This window comes from Schistosoma haematobium, chromosome 5, assembly GCF_000699445.3.
Source record: "Schistosoma haematobium chromosome 5, whole genome shotgun sequence".
Classification (NCBI taxonomy): domain Eukaryota; kingdom Metazoa; phylum Platyhelminthes; class Trematoda; order Strigeidida; family Schistosomatidae; genus Schistosoma; species Schistosoma haematobium.
In genome coordinates this window covers 932,832-951,235 of record NC_067200.1, presented here as the reverse complement: position 1 = coordinate 951,235, position 18,404 = coordinate 932,832, and the positions used below count along the sequence as shown (strand labels likewise).

The 18,404-nt window shown below is 35.6% G+C and overlaps 2 protein-coding genes across 3 annotated transcripts in view; one reads left to right on the top strand and one right to left on the bottom strand.

The window, feature by feature from the left end:
• TTC39B (Tetratricopeptide repeat protein 39B) overlaps window positions 1-18,404 on the top strand; it is a 138,209-nt gene that overhangs the window by 86,829 nt on the left and 32,976 nt on the right. The gene's annotated exons all lie outside the window — the stretch shown is intronic.
• On the bottom strand, window positions 3,251-11,259 carry PGAM5_5 (Serine/threonine-protein phosphatase pgam5, mitochondrial). Of its 2 annotated transcripts, XM_051217259.1 has the most exons (5): window positions 11,173-11,259; window positions 9,834-10,009; window positions 9,588-9,792; window positions 6,436-6,773; window positions 3,251-4,090 (listed from the first exon to the last, which is right to left on the bottom strand). In XM_051217259.1, the coding sequence occupies exons 2-5, from the start codon at window positions 9,955-9,957 to the stop codon at window positions 3,546-3,548; spliced, it is 1,212 nt and encodes a 403-aa protein (XP_051064628.1). In that variant the 5' UTR covers window positions 9,958-10,009; window positions 11,173-11,259; the 3' UTR covers window positions 3,251-3,545. The 2 variants fall into 2 exon arrangements, with proteins under 2 accessions (XP_051064628.1, XP_051064629.1); XM_051217260.1 differs by lacking the exon at window positions 9,588-9,792.

Genomic DNA, 18,404 nt, shown 5'->3' with positions numbered 1-18,404 from the left:
ATAACCCACATACATTTCAATCATTATAACTAAGTCAATTTGTTCCATGATATAAAGAAAGAACTTACTTGTTGCTATGGTTGTTGTTGTTGACAGTTTGATCTTTTATCCAACTTTTTTTGTTTACTTTACGTATTTAAATGTAAATAGAATTTTGTTGATTTTTCGTTTGATACTTTGTGTCTGGTATTATGTTTATCTTGTTTTTTTTTAAATGAAGTCTTCCTAAATTACAATTTTCTAGAAAAGAAAATGCATATAAATATTGTAATCATGATAATATTAATACTACTTATTTCTTATAAATACTACTTATTTACTTGTATCTTCTCATTGATGTTTAAGACTACCATTGATTAGTCTCTTATTGGGATAGGTACATCCTGTGTGGATTGCATCGATATTGCCTTAGATCACAAATTTTATAAGCAAAGATAGATAGTGGCTAGCAGTTGGGATACAGGACGCGTGTATCGTTCTGTTTGGGACTCGTCAGATGGATGTACCTACATCTCAGAGGTGGTTTTCACTTCGGGACTTAAACCCACCAGTGTTCTCTTCAAACGCCCTCCACTTAGCTACTGAGTCCTTATAGCCACTTGCTTGTACAATGGGGTGAAGTTTAAATTCACTTGATATTGTTTGCTTGAATCTTCCCATTGTTATTTAGAACTGTAATTGATCGGTCTCATATTGGCATATGTACATCCTGTGTGGATTGCCTTAAGTCAAAAGCTTTATGAGCAAAGATAGGTAGGGGCTAGTAGTGGAATACAGGACGCGTGCTTCGTCCTATTTGTGACTCGTCAGCCGGATATACCTAGTTATTATCAATTCTTAAATTATATGGGAGGTACTTCTTATAACTTATGGGAAATACTTTCTGATTTTCGAAAATAAAATGACTGTAATGGATGATTGGTTCAGTAGGGGAAGTGATTATTATTGTCTATAAGAACAATACACAGATATGTGAATAACAAAAATAAATTATCACATGGTTGTTCCCCTTTCTGAGATGAATACTTGTATAGATTTTGATGATCTTGTTAGTGTGAATGCGCATTGTTGATGAGTTAAGTACTAAAACGAAGCGGATATTCAATGATTCCTAATTTTGTTTAACTATAATCAATACTGCACAAACTCATTTTATATTTCAACAGTCAACTATTTCAATGTTCCAAACGATTTCAAATAAATCTCTACGGGTAAATAACTCTTCGAAAGGAATAGCTCAGTGCAGTTACCATTCATGCTATGTTTGTTACGCTTAGCGGACCTAATTAATTGAATGTCCCTAGCCAACCATCTTGATTTTTCATTAGTGTAGCTGCTAAACTGAAGTAGTAGTTTGAGTTTTTTATCGAACACTCGCTTTTTAAGTCCTATAGTGCTACAAAGCTTGATTGGAGAACAATAAAACTGAAAGCAGAAGTTTAAGATTCTATGATGAAGTTCCAGTGCAAACTATACTGGAATGTGAGAAAAGAAGGATGTTCCCTTCAGACAACCAGGATTTGCAGCAATTTCGCGTCCATGAAAATGGGAGTTTAGAGAAAACCTATCCCAAAAATAGCATACCTCAGTTCTCCGCACACATCTTCATCGCCGGCGACAAGGTCTTCAAAATACGGAGTCAACCCTTCAAGAACTCACAAACTGTCCGTAGGTAACCAGTCTCAAGCAATTATCCCCACTATTATGCTGTCACTAACTTCTCTAGTGATCCACCTTTGCCAGGTCCATCAAAAAGTATTCTTCCATATTGTGAGGAACTGTTCATTCACCTCTAACAGAACACGATAGTATGGCTTTAACATTGCACCCCTTATTTCTTTTTAAGTGGTTAACTACTATCTCCAACTGTAACACATAAATTGTGAGGCATACATAAGTATATAAAAAACGAACAATGTAGTATGTTAATTTATCACTTTGTTTACTGAACCGTGACTGGTCACCTATAAGAAATAAGTTAAGTATACAAACAAAAATCACTAACACTCTAATTTCATGGTATGTTCTTTATTAATTACTTTTAAATGTTTAACAAACAACTATAGACACTTTTCGATGGGTGTTGTTTACGAAATTGTGAAGACGAAAAGCGAATGTCTGGCACTTTAACCGGCTTAGTACACAAGGAGAGTCAACCTAGGGGAGTTGAAAAACCCTGATTCCAAACTAATGGTGTACATCAGTTCCAGTATCCTGAAGGAACGAATTGCGTGTGAACCTATTATTGATCACCAGCTAACATAGGACTGCATCTCCATACGTTTCTCCACTGTCTTATGGATTAGTACTTCAGATTAAAGACTCTGGGGGAGGTGACCCTCTAAGAAAACCACCTGCTTTGGTTTGGGCAACAGAGCAGTAACCTAGCCCTCGCAAAAATCGAATGATTTATGTTGTGCATATCTATTTGGTGTCTCCTTGTCAGTCAGCTACAACGTAGGACCAGGCACATATATGCATCGGTCCAAGTTGCCATACCGCATTAGCACAGCAAGATCAACACCGGATTCATAGGAGTGGTTAAGTCAATGGTGGTAATATATAAAAGAAGGATTGCATATAAGGATATAGTACAGAAAGAAAGAATTAGTTCGTAGAAAGAAAGATATGAAGCGATTTTAATCTCTTAGTTTAAGGGAAGACAAAGAGTGTATCCACCGACGCCATTGTGATCGATTCTGAGCCATTTCACTAAGTCTCCAAACATAGGTTACGATAGTCACACGGACCCCAATTAAGTAGTCTGCATCTCCTAACATGGCTCAGATTAGAAGTTGGTGACAACAAGCACTGATGCCACGTTTTGGTTTGGCCGCCCCTAACTTTCTTCCATCTATTCCCTACACCAGTCAGCATTACGCGTCGTGGTAATCGGTGTCCAGACATACGCAACATGCGGCCCAACCATTTCACTCGATGAAGATTCCCAACCTCATCAACTGATTTACCATCATTCCCTAATACCCTGCGTCTAACATCACTATTACTAACCCGGTGATCCCAGCAGATGCGAGCAATATTTCTAAGGCATCTATGGTCAAATACTAATAGCGTACGAGTATCTTCGACTCTTAATGGCCATGTTTCGCATCCGTAAAGTAAAACAGAACGAACTGCCTTCTTGTACCAATGTTTATGTGTTTAAATAAATAAAATATCGACAATAATGAATCATTTACATAATACATAGTACCATTTCATTAATTGAATTCAATGAATAAAAAGTAAATTACAATCTTTATCAATATATTTCATATATAAATTACAATAGAAATCTACAGAACTGTACATCAAATAATAATAATATATAAATAATCTTTTCATTATTGTTATGTACATTCATCCATTTATAATGAATATATATCATTAGAAATTACAACTGGAAAGAACTGGAAAGAATTGTCCAGTACAGGGTTGGATGGAGAATGCTGGTGGTGAGCGGCCTATGCTGTTTCACAAGGAGTAACAGGCGTAATTCAGTAAGTAATTATTTATCATTAGAAAAGAAAAAGAGAGAGATACTATTATTGTGTTAATAATTCCGGTGGTAAATGACCAACATCTCCAAGACGATTAAGTGTTACTATTGAACCATATATTAATTTTTTTGTATATTTCACTTCATCATCATCATCATCACTATTATTATCATTATTATTATTATTATTATTATTATTATTATCTTCTTTAGAATGAATTATGAATTCATCATTTGTAATTATGAATGTACTAATACTTCCATGTCCTAAATTTAAACGTAACCATCCTTCAATTGGTAATTGTAATAATTTACAAATCCAATAACGAAATACATTAGCATGACCAATAAATACAATTGTTTCAATTGGTTTATATTCTATCATACGATGACATGGACAATCACATTGAATTATATTGATAATAGAATTATTGTTTAAAATAGAACAACAATTATTAGGACAATACAATGGACCATTATATGCAATAAGACCTTGTTTTGTAATTGGTTTACAATGTAAATGTATTTGAAATCCTTCATCGATACGTATACCTTCTGTTGAACGAATATTATCAGATTTTTTTGTAGACGCTTTAACATCATCACCACCACCACCCCCGAAAAAAATGAAATAAAATATTCATATAAGAATAACAACAGTAAATGAGGATTTCACACATATGAACAGTGGTAACAGTACTTAAGATTCAGTAAGATTAATATATATATATATATATATATATATATATATATATATATATATATATATATATATATATTAGTAAAAATAAAAACCACCCACACTTCAAACAGATAAAGTTGAATCTATTAAATTTAACTGATTTTCCTATACTTACAATATGGATATGGAGAATCCACCAAACGAATGGTGCAAATGGTCTTCAGTATGAACCTATTGTTGGTCACCGGTTACCATGGGACATCTCTTAATTTCGTTGCTCCACTGCCTTGCAGATTAGACCTTTAAGTCAAGACTCCGGATGTGGCCTCCTAAGAACATCACCGAGCAGTATCCCAGCCCTCACACAAATTGAATAATTTATGTGGCCCCCAAATGACCTGTTATGGCCGAGAGTGGAGAGAGTCCGCTCTCCCTCTCGAAATGCTCTACATGCTAGGGAAGTCCTGCTCACTGCCTTCTCGTGACGGGGGTGTTGTTTACGAAATTGAGAGGACGAAAAGCGAATGTCCAGCGTTTTAACCGGGTTGGTGCACGTGGAGACTCCAAACCAATGGTGCACGTGGGCCCCAGTATCCTGAGGAACAAATGGCGAATGAACTAATTATTGGTCACCGGCTATCATGGGAATGCATCTCCTTACGATGCTCCACTGCCTTGTGGACCAGACCTTCAGGTCGAAGGGTCCGGGTGTGGCCCCCTGAGAAAACCAACTGCTTCGGTTTGGGCACCCGGTCAGTATTACAGCCCTCACACATATCAAATGAGATCTGTGTGACGCATATGTATTTGGTGTCTCTTTGTACCAATATCTATCTGTTAAAATAAATATCTATGTGCATCCTTATACCAACATTTATGTGTTTAAATAAATAAATAAAATGATAAAATACATTTTTTCAGACAACACAAATAGAATGTAAGTAAGAGATGAATCATTTCTCAATGATTCGATCAACATTAATTGAGAATCTTTATGCCGATAACAACCGTTCCCCTGAATTGTTAGCACGTTTTGAATTACAGCCAATACACACAATGTTTTAGCCTTGTACCCAAAAGAAACCTAGTTAGATTTCTTGCATGTAGAACTAGCAGGATATACTCAGACGACATAATGAACAAGGAACTAGAGCCCATTCATAATATGTTGATTGAAATAGGTTATCCACAAGGTTTCCTGAGGAAACACATGCATTTAAGAAACAGGAAAATAGCGACATCAATAACTAGTAAGAACCCTTTCTTCCTGAAGCTGCAATTCAACGGGGATATAGCTGGTGATGTGCTACGGGATAAACAAACTAGAGAAACGAAGAGAACTGATAGTGCAACTAACCCGTTTATCGTTCTCGATCTGATCTTTGGTGATTCCTCCACTAAAGGATAAGTTGCTTGGTTTCGCAACATCTGTGTGTATCTACGAATTCAGATGCTTCTGTGGAGAAATCTATTTTAGGTGTTCAAACAGACAACTCAAAAAACGAGTGAGTGAACACCTCTCTTTGAGGATGGCAAAAGGTATGACCAAAACAATACGCAGCTCTGTTCTATTACATTTGATCGGTAGCGGTCATGTAGTACATAGAAATAGGTCATCTAAAGTGATTTATAGTATTCATACTAATTTTGCATATGAGTTCCCATCTCGTCTCTTTGACATAGCAGAAACTATAGGGATTCAACCTAACAATCCAACTCTTTCTATTCATAAGATATTTCCAACACCCTTATCTCTTGGTTTCATTAACTTTGGTAAAATATTTTGTTTATTGTCATTTCCCATACCCCTTGTTCATTTTTCTTCACTCCCTTTATATATGCTCCTTTATTTAACTATCTGGAAAAGTATTATTACATAATCTTGTAGTTTTTATGAATATTATTTCAGCATCTATATATTTCAAGTCAATGACATTTCCTATTCTAATTCATCTATACTACTCTGTACTTTAATTAACACATCTTGAGCAGATGTTTGGATTAGACAAGTATAAGTTATTTATTTTCTTGGAGAAACTAGATTTGTGATTTTACATTTTCTTTAACATTAACCATTTTTACTCAGTGTTTAATAGGCTACATCTGCCAACTGGATAGGCGGATAGTATTTAGTGTTGTCTCTTTAGAATGGTCCACATTAAAAACATGCTCTAACGTCTCAAACTCAGTGGAAAAAACACAATCCATTATTATATATTTCCCTGACATTGGGAAACATATGCGTTCGACTTACATGTTGGTGGAACAGGAGCAACAGGAGGTGGACCCTCAGTAAGATAACGTGATAGTTGACAATCGAACATGGCACTCGCATAAGGTGTATAAGGATTGTCAATCATTGGCATTTTCACTGGAGAATTTGATTTAGACTTTGAAATTGAATTTTTTTGGTTAGATTTTTGTGTAACAGGGTATGATTTAGGATCATCTAGTTCAGATGAATACGGTATAACAAGTTGAACAATTTCTGGTGAATCAAACAGATCGTCAACATTATTTTGTAAGCCAATTAGAACAGCAGCTGTAGTTTGTCGAGCACGGATTAAATCTGAGTGTATAATGCGATCAATTCTAAGAAAAAAGATATGTGGGACATTGAAGCATTAACAGACAGTAAGAGTGAACAAATGGAACTAGAACAGTTTCATATAAGGACTGCTTATAGAATTTTAAATAAACTTGAAAATACGTGAGTGGAACATGCTCGAAAAACTAATGATAATGGAAATTATAAGAATGACATAACTATAGCAGATTAGTTTACTGTATAGTCAGTCAGTAACAACCTAGAACCTTGTACGTATGTACATCGGTTTAAGTTACCACACCCCATTAGCACAGAGGGATGAAGTTGTCAGACGAAATCCCTGAATAGTAGAGGTAGTAACATTATCAGTGCTAATAGGAAAGATTAGGCATCGTAAATACAACTCGGAAATATAAAAATTAATGAGATAAAAACATAAAACGTTATAAGGAATTTAGAATCTCAAGATTTGGGGGAGGCAAAGAATTGATGTATCTGCTCCATTTCGAACTATTTTGGGCCATTTCATCCAAAGTCTCTAACCAACGGTTACGATAATCACGCGGACCATAACCAGGTTGTCTATACCCACTAACAGGTCCAGGCTCAATTATCAGTGACTTCATCGACTGCTTTCACACGGCCTCGCGTATATAGCCCCTGCCAAGGAAGTCCTACTCACTGCCTTCTCGTGGCGGGGGTGTTGTTTACAAAAATGAGAGGACGAAAAGCGAATGTCTGGCGCTTTAACCGGATTCCAAATCAATGGTGCACATGGGCTCCAGTATCCTGCGGGAACAAATGGCGTATGAACCAATTGTTGGTCACCGGCTTCCATGGGACTGCATCTCCTTACGATGCTCTACTGTCTTGTGGATCAGACATTCAGGTCAAAGACTCGGGGTGTGGCCCCCTAAGAAAACCACCCGTTTCGGTCTGGGCACCTGGGCAGTATCACAGCCCTCACACATATCGAATGAGATTTGTGTGGAGCATATGTATTTGGTGCCTGTTTGTACCAATATCTATGTGTTGAAATAATAATAATCATCGACTGGTGACATGTTCTGGTTTGGACACCCCCAGCTTTCTTTCAGCCTAATGTTGCACCACAAAACATCACTCGTCGAGGTAAGTAGTGGTTGTCCACATGTAACACATGTCTCAACAACCTAAGTTGATGAAGATTTACTACCTGATTAGTCGATTACCTATCTTTACCTAGTACTTTCTTCCTAGCCCAGACACTGATTACTCCGTGGTCTCAAAATGCACGAGAAATGCTTTGTAAACATCTATGATCGAATGCCAGTAACCTAAGAATATTCCCTACTCTTAATGCCCATGTTTTACATCCATTAATTATTTTATTTTATTTGAACACATGAATATTGGTACAAGAGAGCGCCAATATATATGCGCCATTAATTAGAAAGGAGCGAACTGCTGAGCAGTTAACTCTCCCTTTGATTGGAAGACGAATATCTCCCCGACACCACAAATGGCGTCAGTTGGCGAAGGCCAATTAGGAATTCTGAATTGATGCCAAGATTTCGTACATCTTCTGATGATACACAGACATAGAAATTCACAATCAACGGAGTCGAACGCTTTAAGATCAAGGAATACTGTTTTGTAAGATGATGGGATTTTCAAGAAAGTTCTCTGGACATTATTTGTGAGTATTTAGCACTATCTAGGTAAAAACTAAACATTTTAGAATTAGGTCATGTATTTCTGAATATAAGCAATTACACTCAGATTGAATAGTAGTTCTATTAACCATTCTTCATGTCTAATTTTCCATTGAGGTTGATGATACACTTATAACTTTCCTGTTCGTCGTTTTGTCAACTTCCGATTTGATTATATTATTATAAAGAGTAGCAACTTCGACCGATACAAATTTGTGCAAGGTAATACGGTATCAGTGGGAAGCAAAACATTTTGTCAGTAAAGTGTTCAAAAGCCGACCAGTGGTTAGGAATATAGTAAGATTCTCTATTTATTACTATTAAACCACAGTGAACCATGGTCACAGAATATACGATTTGATAATAAGTGGAGTTATATCAGTGATTTAAGCACTCGACTTACTACGATTTTCAGTGGTGATAATATAGTTTTAATGCCCTAAATTCTAAAATTCTAAATCCGCATGGGTCATTTCGTGTTTTTATCTCATTAATTTATATATTTCCGAGTTGTATTTACGATGCCTAATCTTTCCTATTAGCACTGGTAATGTTACTACCTCTACTATTCAGGGATTTCGTCTGACAACTTCATCCCTCTGTGCTAACGGGGTGTGGTAACTTAAACCGATGTACATACGTACAAGGTTCTATGTTGTGACTGACTGTTAATTCTGAGTAAAAACCATGGGATTATTAAATAGGTATGATGGAATGAAGCATCGTCAAATAACTGGGAGGGTTATTTAGCTTCAATAAGCCACTTTTTATTGACGGGAATTCGTGAAAGAAGTTGCAAGCCCACTCTACAAAACAACATTGCTACATGAAAGCCTCAAGATATGCCCAATGAACAAACGAAATAATGTTTGACGGACACTAAGCTTCCATTGAAGATACTAGGACGTGTTTTAGTAGACAACAAAGAAAAACTGATGATTTAGTAGTCGTGAACAGATTTTTACGTATTAGATAGTTAATAAAGGATCATATTTCAAACCTACAACACGTAGTTCAAAACGTTATCCAAAAGTCACAACCACACAGACAATACTTCAAAATGTAAAGCTAAAACACTCAAATTTCACTGATTACTAAGATAAAATCTGCAGATGAATAGGAAGTATAAGAATTATGTACAATCAATATCACATTTAAGCCTACTTAATTCCCATTTCCCTAAGTCGACAACCTGCAGCATATGCTTGTCGCCAACCAATATCGGTGAGGACCTTTTCCTCCGACTTCTTTCTATTCAAATGATACTGTCCATGACGTATAAAAATAATTAATTTATGATAAGATTGCAGATGTTTTACTACGTTAAGTGTATCTGGTTTTAACCCGAATTTTGAATTATCGTGTATACCTATAAAAATAAACAATAAGACGATAAAAATAATTATATACCATGTGACTTATCCCAGTTGTAGTTCCAGTGTTGAATTTTCAAATCAGATCCAAGAGAATGTACACTACAGTATACGGATGCTGCTGTGAAAAATTTGAGCCCAAATGTTTTAAAATACCACATCGCAATATGTAGAGGACAAGCGTTTATGTGCAGAATTCGGTTACTCGACAGTCTGAAAGAGATAAATATTGCATCAGTTATTTTACAATATGAATATGGGAAAAAATGAGCTCTTCTACCGTTTTGCTTGTAGTTTTTTACGAGTGTCATATTGGATTATGAAGTCATACTACGGGCGAAGCGGCAAAGTCATAAACGACATAAGATCTAGCACGACACTTTATAGACATGTCCGCACTACAAAAACGATAAGGTCGAAATGTTTGTTAATGGATGGACATTCCTCGATTTTCAATTCCTTTAGAATGTACGAAGGCCTGGAACTATTTAAGAGGTTCTGGTTATAACAGGTGTATCTAACTAGGTACTGAGAACAAGCTAATGAAACAAAATACCGTCCCTCCTAATCTTATGTGTTTGGATAGAGAGAGCACTGATAGCAAAGAAACATTCTGAACCGAAGTATTCAAGCCAATAGTTTTATGAAAAGTGAATTGCTGCAGGTCATGTTCTATCTAGCAAATGAAAATATGGAGCAACATAAATGAGGATCCAAACAAACCCACACATTACAGTGAAAGATTTGCGGAAAACGACAATAAGAACTTCCAGCCATCATGTTCAAAAAAAGGAACAAAGAAATAGTAATGACCACTACAGGCACGCCATCACAGCCGATTTCGAGCTATTTTATGGCTAGCAGCAGCCATGGTAAGAATCCGATACTTTACACATAAATTTTCAACGGCCTAAAAAGAACTAATATCTCTAACAATCATTTATCCTGATCATTTCGGAAAAGGAGTACTGACTGGTTGGATAAAAAACCAAGAGTACCTGGTAAAGCTATTCAAGACATTGGGTGTTTGAAAACTATCAGCAAAGTTTTAGTGATGCTCATACAAGTTAATAATTTTACGCAGACTAAAGAAGCTCTCTATATAGAGAACTGAAGAATATTCTTCAGTCCACTAAGATTATGCGTAAATAAGGATTAAATTTTAGTGTAACCCAATATTTCTACCTTGATGACAACTTTTTCCTACAAAGATTTTACGGAAATCCTCAAAATAATTGCGGAAATTTCGGGTTTACACCAATATTTACTCAAAATCTCATAACACTTAGGAGTTTTTCACCAAAATTTAAAGAAAACTACCAAAACTCTCACAACTTTATGGGAATCCCCGAAACTTATAAATTTTGGGTAATTACCCGAAATTCCACAACGTTCCCCTAAAGCAGATAGATTAAAAAGACAATTCGCAGGACTATATATTTGCGGTCACAGATGACCTTCAGTCTTCAGTTTTCAATAGAAGTATAACAAGTTTCTGGACCTGCGTTAATTCTTGTAGCTTGTCCTCCACCAAAGATTCTGCTTATATTTAAAATTTTTGATTGATGGGGCTGATTACACTTCTTTGGGTAAGGCTTGATCACGCATCCACACCAGATTGTGAATGGGTAATTCGTTCTGTACATTCCTTGCAACGACTTGCCAGCCTATTTCAAAAGCTTTTCAACAAACGGCGACTTCCCAAATATGACATCAAACTCGTTCATTTCTGATTAGATTGGTTTTATGCTGTTCCATTATGAAAGATTCACGGATAAAAGTGTTGTCAGACCCTGAATGTATGTGACATCAAATTGGAGGACAAACATTGCCTCGTAACTAGTAAGTTAGTTACTCACAAATGCTTATTTCTAAACTCATGTTTCCCAGAAGTCAACAGGCTATATAAGTCTACATAGAGTAACTAAGCCTTGATTATTTTTAAAAGATACATCGGTTACTATTTTGGTTTGATTGATAGGTTGATAGTTAGACACAATCTGCCCCATTCCATGATTAAACATATGGCAAAAATAGCATTTTTCCAATCCTTGGGGGGTTTAGTTATAGAAAGCTCTGTATCGGACAGTGTCGTGAGTGATTCTGAAATGTTGTCTGCTTGGAACGACATTAATTGTGGGTGTGTGAGAACTTACGTTTGGCGACTAAGAATTAAGTAAATATCTGTCGACATCAAAACGTCATAGCTCATATATTTATTCACCTCCTAATCTTGCGCATATTTTGATATTTTCCATTATCCTATCTTGAATTTTGAAAGGTCCGTGTGTTTAAATTAGGAGTTCAAACTACAACTGTCGTGTCTCACAATGTGAATCAAAACCTGATCCAACAAGCAAAGTTCAATTAAATATGAGAACATCTGATATTCATGAAACCCAACTATCACTCAACAAACCCACATAACTGGAATAACCGCCCCTTTTCAGGCCCTTTAAGGTTGTTGAAACGCAACAGCGGGAGGCTTTGAAAGGATCTGACCTTTTACCGTGCCTCCAACACCTCGTCTGACTTATGATATAGATAAAGCTAGGACAACTACCAGCATTAAATTGGTGATCCCAGTTTTGAGAACAAGACATTTCTATTTCACTAATTTTTTGCTTTATGTAAATGAATTGCCAACTGTAGCAAAATCATCCGTTCTACCCTTCGCTGATGATATAAAAATTTGGAAACCAACAAACAGTGTGTCGGGTAGGATAGTATTATAGGATGATCTTGTCTCATTGGTGGACAGGTGGTCACATGAGATAAATCGGAATAAGAGTGTGGTGATGCAATTAAATAACTATGATGGATCGTATCACTGTACAATATGTGGATTCGTTCTACCCAAGGTAGGAAACTACAAAGATTTAAGAGTCATATTAGGCAGTGATCTCAAAACCACTGGTCACTGTAAGGCTGCTGCTGCGAAAAGCCATAGGGTAGTATGGTCTGTCCGTAGGTATTTCCAGTATTTAGATGATGAAATGTTTAGATTATTATACCCGATTTACGTGTGACCACAGTTAGAATATGGGATTCAAGCAGCGAGTCATTGTTTCAAGTATGAAGCAAATATGCTGAAAAGAGTCCAACGACGGGGTACTAAGATTGTACGAGGTCTATCTGGCCTATCTTATGAAGACAGACTGAGACACCTTAACTTATTTCCGTTATCTTACCGTAAAATATGGGCTGATGTAATACTGGCTTATGTTATACTGAACGATGACCTTGGTAATAACATCTCTTATCTTTTACTTCCATCTGGGACTGATCATTTGATAAGACATTCGAAAAAAGTTCAAAAACTAAGATCAAATAGTTTACATCTGGATATTCGTTTCTCGCACCGAGTAATGAATTACTGGAATTCTCTATCAGAACACGTATTATCAGCACTTTCTGTTGATATATTCAAAACAAGTTTGAACCCCCACAATATTACAAACTGCAAGGATTAATATAGGTCGATAGACCCCCTCTCCATATTAATGAAGACAGAACACTGAAAATTAGTCGTGAACTTGTAATATTAACTTTAACATAAATTTCATGTGTATTTAAACCTTTTTATTGAGTAATATTTTTGTCGGAATTGGTTTTTGACTGTACTACGCATCTCGTCACTTCTTTTTTTACTCTCTCTTTTCAGCACCCTCATGATGGGCCTTCGAAAACACAAGTAGAACATTTGACATTTTCAGTTAAGCCGACTTCATTTTCCTACGCAACTCTGAAGGACCTATTACTAGACCAAGTAAAGTGCTGTAAAGTAGAAAATTTTCGTAAAATGATTCCTTAGAACATCATGAATTCCACTACATTACTACGTCATTCCAATGCAATGAGCACTCAAGGTTATGCAGTGAATGACTCACTGCGAAGTTGCGAAGCATGTTACGAAGATCAGCACACGTTTGGCAAATATTTATCCAGTGGCAAGTCTCCCTCAAGTGACTCATATGTATCTCGCAATTCCAAGTGCTTTAAATGTGGTGAAGTTGGACACTTACAGTTAGTTTGTAATACTACTGGTTATTTCTCCTCGAGTAATGCTAAACTGATCCTAGAAAGTTGAGTATTTCTAATGGTGACTTATCTTTATCCACGATTTTGAAAAACTGTATAATGACATAGCAGACCAGCACTAAACAAGTCTTAAGCCTTGTTAGCTTTGCATAATTCTGAAACTGAATTTCAGCCAAAACAAACATACTTTAGGTGATATTTGCCGAGGAAGCTGAAGAGACTCGGGTTCAGAAAATAATCGGAGCAATAGAATGGATACAAATGCATCAAATGAAAGTCAGAATCACTGTGAGACAAAAGTTTCTAATCAATCAAATTCTTATCGGATTCCTCACGCTATTGTACTAGACATCGTTTGTCTTAATGATTCAAATATTTCTGATGAAATGTCTTACAAATATGAGAAAAATGTGTTGAGTGAAACTAATTATCATCAAAAACCTGATGTAGTTTTCATAGATGCTGATTTTTCTACTGATCCATCACTCTCCAATGACATTCTTAATAAATTTGAAAAAAATATTTCAGAAGATTCAAATCCTGCTGACATCATATCAAATGTTATTTTCCCTCATAGCGAGTCTGTTTCTTGTGGGAAAATTGTTCATGGCAAAGTACGAGTTCTGAATGACCTCGATTGTGATTGCGATTCTGGTGATTTCATATCAGATGTTGTTTATACATATCATGAAGTCACTTCTTATGAATCCTTTGATATGTTTCAAATGAAGGCACATCATATATAACTTGGGGATATGAAGATCCAACATTATTTCGCGGTGGAGGATTTTGTTTTAAAGCCTGTAGTTTCAATTCCAAATATGATTGGTTTCACCACTTAACCGACATGGTGATCGTATACACTTCCAGGACTCTGGCGAGTCCGTTCCAATTTCAGTTGTTAGTTTTATTACTAATGAGCATATTATAGACAAATACGATGAACCTAAGGAGCTGAGGTACAAGTGATTGTAGAAATTTCAAATCTCATTTGAGATGTTGCGAATGTGATGTTTGTATGAACTAATGATTCCTTTATACTTGTTGTCTGCTTGATTTCGAATTCCAAATACAATATGTTTGTTCGTGTTCATTCAATACTTCTTGATCAAACTGCATTAGTTTGTATTTTAATTCAAATACTCTTCATTATCACAACAGTCTATGTCTCTTTTTGACATACAAATTTTAACTTTAAATTTGAAAATGATCTATGTGAAATCCCTTTAAGAATGGCATTTTAATACATTTAAACTTTGGAAATGATTTAAACTAAGAACCATATTTATTATAGTTTGTTTCGGTTGACACTACTCTTTGTTACAGTAGGCCTTAGAAATGTGATAATCTACTAGTATTAACTTCCGAATACTATGTGAAACCAGTCAAAACTCGTGACAAAACTTGAATGACTGCTTACAAAACCCTAACATTTGGTAATAATTAATATTCAGATCAAAAACGACTTACTTAGAAAAATGGTTAATCTGAGAGTTTAAGGAATTAAACGATAAATAATGGAGTATTTTGTCCAATTCTTAAAATTCCTATATCGAATTCACGAATGTCAGTAATGAATCGGCGTCAACTAACAACTGAATATAATTATATTCACCAACCAGTGTTATCTACTTATTACTAAACAAACGCCATTGGTTCCTATATATCCCTAACCATACACAAGGTAATACTCTTTCTAAATACTTAAGCTTTTACTGATCAGATTTATGGTGGGTTGTTCCACATAATGTTTTCTTAATAATTTATTTATATTTCCATAAAATTAGTTTTACTATTGGAACGCTTCTAAAGCAATGTTTCTTTTACTGATAGTATGCACATTCACGTATATTTGCTTCTTTTACTTACATAGGCATTGGTTACTTAAACGTTTGGTAGGCTTAATAAACTGATGAAATTTTATTCACATATACATGAATAAAATCTTGTTAAATTATATCTGTTGAGTCGGCTTTCGGTGAACTTCAACGGAACCTCAAGAGGCCCAAAAGGAGCCGAAAAGTCCTAGCCAATCACAGCACAATGAAGCATTCTAGAATTCCAACGTGGCGTGCTACTATTGGTCAGTAGCATGATATGTCGCTAACGGATTGGCTGAAATATGATGTTGACTTAACAAACGTTAACATCTATAAATACCCATGTTTTTCTGTACAAGAATGAACCTTGGAGTAAAGTATTTTTTCTCATACTTGCGTCTTCTTTCTGGTGTTCAAGTCGCTGTGTAGTTATAGCTTGCGGGTTACCAGAAAAGCTTGGGAAATGAATATACCGTTCAATTCTCAAGACTTATCAGTGGCGACGGGGATGAAAACTACAGTGGATATTTCCTTGGAGCAATTAAAAGCCCATATAGTGCGTCAAGAAAAAAGGTTCGAAGAGTCGCAAATTAGAATCATGGAAACCCTGGTGCAGAAATTCTGCCTGTCCGAGAGAAACTCTGCTTCTAGTGAATCTCAAGTATCACATATTGATTCAGTCATTAACGCAATTCATGAATTTAATTTTGATGGTGTAGCAGGTGTACCTTTTGAGTCGTGGTTTAAGAAGTATGAAGATTTGTTTTATATTGATCTTTGCGAACTGGATGGCGCTTCAAAAGTCAGAATACTTCTGAAAAAACTTGGGACTATGGAACATGAGCGCTATAGCAACTTCGTTCTTCCGAAGAATCCACGAGATTTTAGTTTTGATGAAACAGTCAAAACCCTGTCCCAAATCTTCGAAGAACAATCATCTTTATTTACTATCCGTTATCAATGCTCGAAAATAATGAAAGAACCGGGAGATGACTGGGTGAAGCATGCAGGAATTGTAAATCGAGAATGTGAGAGGTTCAAATTGTCTCCCATGACAGAAGACCAATTTAAATGCCTAGTGTTTGTCTGTAGCCTGCGTTCACCCGAGGATGCTGATATCTGAACCAAAATCCTAAGCAAACTGGAACACTGCCTTAACATGACCCTGCAGGAAGTAACTACCGAGTGTCAAAGGTTAGTGAACTTGAAGCATGATACCTCAATGGTAGAAAACGGTAACTGTTTCCATAACGCCAGTGCAGTCAAGAGAAAAGTTTTTCAAGGTTTCAGTGCGCATAATTATCGTAATAACAGTGACAAACCATCATCTCCGTGCTGGGCTTGTGGAGGTTGACACTATAAGAGGTTCTGCCCATATAAAGAACATTGTAGTACATGTCATCGGAAGGGGCATAAAGAAAACCTATTATTAATATTATTATTATTATTATTATTATTATTATTATTATTATTATTATTCACAAACATCTTATGGGTACAAAAGTGTTGTGAAGAAACCATTTCGGGTTTCTTCAGAAAATGCAATAATACACAATTTTCAATAATGTTAGCATTATACTTGCCATATTTAAAAAATATAAAATATTAAAAAAATTTAGAATAATAATAGTAGAATATTAATAATAATAAATCTGGTCTGTGTAACTGAGCAGAATATTGAATTGAGTTTAAAGAAGGAAATGGAGAAAAAAAGGGAATAGAAATAAAGGAGACGTGAAATACGCAAACAGTGTAATAGGCTTATCAATATCCATCTATTAGTTTGTTTCACTGTTGATTCAACGATTTACATCATCTGTTGCGAATAGATTATAGCGATAACTTCGTTCAGACATTTTTTTATTTTGTACCGTTCGTAATCGTCGTGACAATAGTAATCAGATTGAACTGATACGAATTTGATGTGTGACAGTGAGTTTAGATATCGGTGATTATTGAGTGTGGACAAATAGGCAATCAAAATACTGACTGTTAAATATGTGGTCTCCTTTTCAGTTATTGATTTCCTTTTCAATCTGACCAAATGTAGCTCCTTGTAATTGTGCTTAATAAAGTACTGTCTAGTGTTACTCCAGTTTGGCTTTGATCTAATATGATCCTGTCTATATATTACGGAACATTCAAGTATTCAGTCACTTAGTATTAACTCGGTCACCAATGTTATCATTGCACTATAAGTAATATCTCGTGCAAGAGATTAAAATATTCGAATCTAAACGTTATAAAAAAACTAAGAGAAAATGCATGCAATAACTCTAACAACTTCTTGTTATATCTTGCTCAAATTATTCTTTGATAAGTCGATGTGTCGTCGTTGTTCGAACAATTATTTTATAATTCAATGTAGAACTACTTTTCCTTATGTTTATCACAATTAGCTCTATTGAACTTATTCTCTTCGGCATAACCATCCACTTCTCTTATTGTAATATTCCTTTATCATATATAAGCTTTTTACTATATCTATCTCCGTCTACATTTGATAGTAATTTGTCCGCTACGTATTTGGATATATAAACTAGGTTATACTTAAAGATTTTGGCTAAACCTGATTTGCACATCACATTTGGACGGAGTTTTGTCCTATGAGCTGGACGGTTTGGTCATGGAGCTTTTATCGTTCTTCTGAATAACATCATCAGCACAAACTTCAGATAGAAGTGATTGAATTTCTCCACCTGTGGTTCACAGCTTGTCCTGTAGACTTTGATGTTGAATAGTTCTTG

Excerpts from the sequence above, each read along its gene's own strand:
- PGAM5_5 (XM_051217259.1), bottom strand. The coding sequence starts at position 9,957 with ATGTGGTATTTTAAAACATTTGGGCTCAAATTTTTCACAGCAGCATCC. Across the intron at positions 9,793-9,833 it reads CAACTGGGATAAGTCACATG|GTATACACGATAATTCAAAA; the intron begins GTATATAATTAT and ends TTATTTTTATAG. Across the intron at positions 6,774-9,587 it reads CTTAGGGAAATGGGAATTAA|AATTGATCGCATTATACACT; the intron begins GTAGGCTTAAAT and ends CTTTTTTCTTAG.